General features: G+C 33.4%; 1 protein-coding gene across 1 annotated transcript; it reads right to left on the reverse strand.

The window, feature by feature from the left end:
- Positions 1-2,774: 2,774 nt before the first annotated feature.
- Positions 2,775-6,056, reverse strand: LOC124891048. Its single transcript, XM_047402874.1, has 4 exons — positions 5,710-6,056; positions 5,039-5,122; positions 3,053-3,982; positions 2,775-2,887 (listed from the first exon to the last, which is right to left on the reverse strand). The coding sequence occupies exon 3, from the start codon at positions 3,841-3,843 to the stop codon at positions 3,217-3,219; it is 627 nt and encodes a 208-aa protein (XP_047258830.1). The 5' UTR covers positions 3,844-3,982; positions 5,039-5,122; positions 5,710-6,056; the 3' UTR covers positions 2,775-2,887; positions 3,053-3,216.
- Positions 6,057-6,625: the final 569 nt, after the last annotated feature.

The raw sequence follows: 6,625 nt of genomic DNA on the forward strand, positions 1-6,625 counted from the left end.
CGAGACCAATCATCTTTTCTATACTGAGAATATAACAAGATTCACACCAACAACAACAACTAAACAGCATGACGGTGTCTAGGAAGCAACACCAACAGCTAAACGACCCACTCTTGTACTATGGCTCAAGTCCATACTTCTAACATCCTTTATCATTTCATTGTTTCCTGTTCTTCGCGCAACAACCTTTGTTTTGTCTTAAGCTTTAAAGTCCTTGTTCCTCTTGATACAATCTGATGTTCTTGGTCTTGGAGAATTTGAGACCAGCCTTTTCTCTTGCGCTCTCTTTGGAGCTACTGTTTGATTTGATTGGGTTTTCTTGGATGTTTTGCTTGTTAGAGATGAAGACGGCACGCTGCTGTCTGATAACTCTACTGAAGGATGAACGGTTACTTCTGAAACCTGTGGTGAATCAGCTACATTTAGACGTTCATTAGTGGACCATCTGTTATAAACTTCTGCCACTGAACAACGAACAGTGTTCTCTGTTGCACTAGTAGCTCTAGCCCCTGCAGTCGAAGGCCTGCTTTGTGATTTACTGGATTTAGTTTTACTTGCTAACTCCTGAAAAAGTAATCAAAGAGCAAGTTATATTACTAGGTCATCGAAGCGAGAGGGAAAAATAATCACTTCAGAGGAGGATAAGGATGAAGACTAAGAGATTCTTTAAGTAAATGGCCCGACAGATAATTAGTAACACGTTTTTTTTTTCCTGTTCCAGTAGGATCACAAGATTTATGTAATTGGATAGCTAAAAATTGAATATTATAAATACTAACTGCTATGACATCAGTGAAAAAAGATTGGCATCCACATCGCTGGCTTCTCATATTACTCGCGTCGACAAGAAAGGGTAATATTACTATGCATTCAGATTTCAGCTTCTAAAGGATGCTTGGGGAGTTGAAGTTCAATGAGCATCAAATTTCCCAACCATGCCATTCCAGATAATCAAATAAACTTCGATCAAACCTGTTCCAGTGTAGACCTTTATCACCTAGACCAACGAGATGAAACTAAAAAGGGCCCCAAGGAAGTATGTTGTATAACACCCATAACTAATATCATTGAATGGGGCCTTAAAGGATATCATAATAGGAGGTCCAATGCACAAAATTGTCTATTCTGTCCTTTAGTGTCAATGTTTCCCTTGATCAAGGATAGTGAGATAGAACTTCTCTATTCTCTATTGTTTTTTATTGGTTTAAATTTTTAGAAAGGTGAAATCGCTTGTCCAAGAAAGGGGATTTGAGTCATAAAATGACATGAGAGTGCTTCTACCATAAAGCAGTACGTAAAACAGCTTGCAAGAGTATCTACAAACAAGCTTTACTTTCATGCGAGAACAGTAAGCTAAGTGCATGGATTAGATGTTACCCAGTTTCAACATAGAAAAATAGAAAATAACAGAAAAAATAGGAAGATACTTGTGAAAGGTGAAATTTGACGATCCTCATTATATGAGACCTGTTATAATTCCTTTTTTTTTTAGCGGCTACCAGGTTCACGGTAGAAGGCAAGCATGGGAGTTGCTTTGAAATTGAAATTTCTCCGTAGCTGTTTGATCTCTGCTTCTTTCTTTTCCTGCATATATCACAAAGTAAATCAAACAAACAGTCATTATTTCTAGCTGCTGATAAAATAATTGTCATCTAACTCTTGCCGATGATATTCTACACTCCCTCGGTTTCAATTTGTTTGTCTTACTTTTCTTGTTAGTCTGTTTCCAAAAGATTGCCTCTTTCCTTTTTTGGAAACTCTTTTATTCTAAATTTCCTCATGACACAATTAAGACCACATGATATATCTGATTACTTTAAAGAGCTAACATTCAATAATTAGCACTTAGCAGCCTATGATTCTCCATATTAATTTGGACCTATTTCCGTTACTCACAAGAATCAGACCCTGGTTCATTACCTGGGTTCTTTCTTAGAGCTGATGCATTTCTTCCTCTTTGGCATGCACTTTGTCCTCTAGCTTCATAAAGAACTGAAATCAATATTAAAAACTTCTTTTAGGTTTTATACAACGTCTGAACTTTATCGAGTAGACACAAGAAATTGGTCCTTGCCTCTTTCCTTTTCTAGGCCCGCTCTTCAATTTTGAAATGAAAACTAGATCCATCCTGTTTCACGCCTAGTTGACATGAATTTACACTCTCCTTATCCCTGTACAACAATAATATGTATAAGATATATATTTATGAACACATTATGGAGTAAAAGCTCAAAAATTTTCCATGATATATACCTGTTTACACTTAGATGTAATATATGGCTAACTTTCTCTGTACAGGAAGCACGAGATGCGACAATCTTTCTTGCTATTGGCTATTGTTCAGTGCTATATCATTCAATAATAAACGAGATTAGAAAAATTAGGATGAATCAGTGCTACCAAAATATCCCACATTTTCAACATAGAAGACATGATTAAGCAGCATACCTTTTATGTTGGTTAAGTACATTAGCTTTTGAACCAGAAGAAACCTGTATAAAGCAAGTTATTTGTTACCATAAAATTTGATAATCAATTTACAAATTACGAAAGAATAATCTGATAAAAAAAGAAAGTTTTGTAATAGTTCGACAACATTGAAATAGCACGGTTACTCATCTGCATTGAAATTTGAAGATAACACTAAGCCTAAACTTGATACAAACCTCTGGTTTTGGCATTCTGGCAGTTGGACGCAAAAGAGTGCCAGGTGCGTCCAATCTGGGCTTTTCTCTTTATTGTGTCAAAGAAACACTGTTGTGCCTTCTATTTGGTTTCTTGGCATGTCTTTGTATGCTTGATTTAAGATTGTCCCCTTGACACTAGCAACATTAACTTGGGACAACATTCTGGATTTTGTATCTTCAGATTGAGTTGCAGTCCTCAACTACATTTTAGGCACAAGATGGATTACATGAAGGGGCACAAATTTTCTGAACTCGAATAAGACTACAATGCTATTAGTTAAAATAGCTTACTACAGCATCAAGCAAGATGGTTAACTGATGTTATAATAGAAGATTACTGATCACAAATGCTACAAGAGGTGCACCTTCGAAGATGAACTTCGCTGAGGTTCTGAACTAACACTGCCATCTTTCTCAGTGGTGTGAGCATAAGAGGATAGATGAACAGAGTTTGATGAGAACTTGATACTATTATCTTGGCCCTCTAGTTTCTCTTTCACTTCAATCGTAGGTTTAGGATCATTAAAAACTACATTTCCAGCATTGAGATTAAATTTTGCTTCAGCTTCCAGATTTTTAGGAACACTTTGAAGAACATCTGAACTATTGGTATATTACGTCCATAATGGAAAATTATACTATCTTCTCCGTCATATTCTGTGGCTTCAACGTCTCTATGGCTTGATCCTTCTCTGCCACATTTTGTAACTTCAATGTCTCCATTGTTTGATTCATCAAAACTCTCCTCAAAGCGTGCAGAATCACCAACCTCATTCACTAGCTTGAAATTTCCATCATAGCCTGTGTTTTTAGCTTGATACTTTCCATTCTTCGATAAATGGGTTGATCTTTCATGATTTTCATCAAAACATGCAGAATGGCCAACTTCATTAACAAGCTCCAAGTGCCCCGCATAGCCTTTATTTTCACTAGCTTGATACTTTCCATTCTCCAGTAAAGTGGCTGCTCTGTCATGATTTTCAACAAAGCATGCAGAATGGCCAATCTCATTAACATGCTCAAAGTCCCCCTCATAATCTGTATTCTCAGGTCCATCATAACTAGCTTGAGAATCAGCCCCATTCTGGAAGTCGGATGAACTCTGGCTTAGAAGTGCCTTCCTTCTAAAACGATCCTCAAAATATGCCTTTTTCATGGGTTACAGAACCTGGCTTGGAGTATTTCTCAACCTCTTCAAGATACATGTTGTGTGTGAAAGAAGACCTCCTCTCCCAACATAAAGCTTCTTTCTCAAATCTACCGAATGAGATAGATCCAGATTGCCATGAATCTGCCTGTCAATATTGGTAAGTAAATTAAGCTCAGGATGCAAAATCGAGTAATCATATATTAAGTAAAAGACCCCTTAGATTTAGTTCTCATGGAAAATCTTCACTTTCCCCTAATGGTCTAATTAGTAATGTATCAATTAGTATATCCGTACATGCTTATACAGCCGATCTTACGAGTCAACGAAACTCTCAATCTTTTACGCTAAAAGTTAACGGTAATAAAGTCTCAATCAATGAACAAGTATGCATCCCAGCTACAATTTTCACTGAGGTTCAAAATATGGAGAAGTAGACACACAAAGAAGATGAAGGGGGTTCAACATGTACTATATATACATAAAAGAATAATTAATTGTGCATAAAAACTATAATTTTCCACCAAAGGGGGTTCGGACGAACCCCCGACCCTACTTGGCTCCGCCGCTGATCCCAGTATTTAATATATGATTGCATGGAAGTGTTATGGATCCATAACTACAAAATCTACACATATTAACCCGTGGAAGGTAGAGAGAATGCTTTCGGATCACTCTTTCAGCACAATTATATAAGGACGCTACATACACATTTTCTAACAGAAAGTGAGATCTTGCAACCACATCCGAAAAAACACGCAACAAAGCTCTTTTCATTCCTCATTGAAGTATGCAGTCAGGAATCATGGGATGTGAAAAGCAAGAGTTTTCATTTTCAAGTGAATAAAAAAACAAGAAACTAGTAGAAAATTCACTAACCGCTTCCAACAGCTTAGAAAAGAGTACAAATTCAATTCACAAAAACAAATTATATACATTTTCTTTTTACATAATTAATCACATTCAACACCTAGAACATATAAAATGGATACTGAAATTCAATCTCCTAAGTTACCAATCTACCAATGAACATAAAGATTCAACCTTTTTTCTTCCCAATTAACTAAAGCATAAGAACAACAGTTTTTCTACTAAATCCAGCAGCAACAGATAAGAGAACAATACATTTGAGAACAAAAAAACTAACAAAGAAATGCAAATGAAAATGACAGTAACAAAGAGTAAGATCCATTAGAAACTTTACCTGGAAACTAAGCCTAAATGGTTCTTCAATATCACCTGCCATTTTAAAACTGATCCTTCTTTAAAGCACCTCTATAGATATCATCTACATTTCCCAAAAACAAAATCTTAAAATTCTGGCCAAAAAGAAAAAAAAAAACACCCCATCACTTAAAAATAGAATCTTTTTACTATTCCATACATAAACATCAACAAAAATGGACCAAAATGAAATTTTATAGACAACAAAAAAATAAAATTCTAAAAGATTCATCACAAAAAAAAAAATCAAACACCCAATCACTTAAAAATGGAGTCTTTTCACTGTTGCATACATAAAATGAAATTTTACAGATAGAAAAGAGCAAGAAAATTACAGTTTCTAAGCAAGAAAACCTTTAAATCCTGAAAGTTGCATCACAAAAAAATAGAGTATTTTCACTATTCCATACATAAAAATCATCAAAATGGACCAAAAATTTCATTCTACAGATAAAAAAGAGCAAAAAAATTATAGTTTTTAAAGAAAGAAAATCTTAAAATTCTGAAAATGAATCACATAAAAATATTCTAAACAAAAAAATCAAGCACCCCATCACTTAAAAATTCATTTTTTTCAGTATTCCATACATAAACATCATCAAAATGGACCAAAAATGAAATTTAACATATAAAAAAGAGCAAGAAAATTACAGTTTTTAAAGGATGAAACTGATAGAATCTTTAAAAGGGGTTGTAAAAGAAGCAAAATTGAGATAAGGAAACTTGTTTAGAGTAGAGAAGAGTCACTACTTTGCTCAGAAGAAAGGGAGTTATTTTTAGTGAGAAGGACAATGGAGTGAATATGAATGTTAGAAATTTTTTCTAATTGGATTTTGTATTTATGGAAATGATTAAATTTTGGTTTAAATAATTAAGTAGATCTTAAACCAAAATGAATTGCATCTACATCCTTCTAGTTTGATAATATTGTAAGAAAGAACCAATTTGTTTGTAAATCAAGCCTATCTTCCTTTTATTTCGCTCCCGCTTGATTATAGATTTTGAAATTTAAATTTTAAAAATTTATACTTGTGTTTGAATTTGAAAATATTTGAAAATTAGATTTTGAAAATCTGATTAATTTTTATGGTCAAATATATATTGTTCATAAATTTAGGAATTGAAAATTTAAATTTTTAAATCTAAAGTTGTATTGAACTTGAAAATATTTGAAAATCAGATTTTCATAATCTGAACATTATGGTCAAATATATATTAATTTGATGATATATTTTAAAAATTCTTTTCTAAATCTCTAGTCAAATGATAGCTTAGTTTTGTATTATAATAGACAAATCCCTTTGCTCACTTATTTTTTAAAAAAAATTATTTATTTCTAAATACCTTTGCTCGCTTATTTGTTTTTAAAAAAAAAAGAATTATTCATTTCTAGAAAAGAGTTAGATCAAGGAAGGCAATCTTAATTCATCTTTTTATATTTTGCTTCTCCTTCTATTCTTAGTTCAACCTTAATGCAATTTATATTTTAACTGTATATCTTTGATTATATAGTTATCTCTCTAATTTAGTTTTGTTACCCAAAAATAAGTGAAGGAAAATGCCAATA

Source organism: Capsicum annuum, unplaced genomic scaffold, assembly GCF_002878395.1.
Source record: "Capsicum annuum cultivar UCD-10X-F1 unplaced genomic scaffold, UCD10Xv1.1 ctg2957, whole genome shotgun sequence".
NCBI lineage: Eukaryota > Viridiplantae > Streptophyta > Magnoliopsida > Solanales > Solanaceae > Capsicum > Capsicum annuum.

What these genes read in the sequence shown, in the direction of transcription:
- LOC124891048 (XM_047402874.1), bottom strand. Translation starts at nt 3,843, where the DNA reads ATGAAAAAGGCATATTTTGAGGATCGTTTTAGAAGGAAGGCACTTCTA.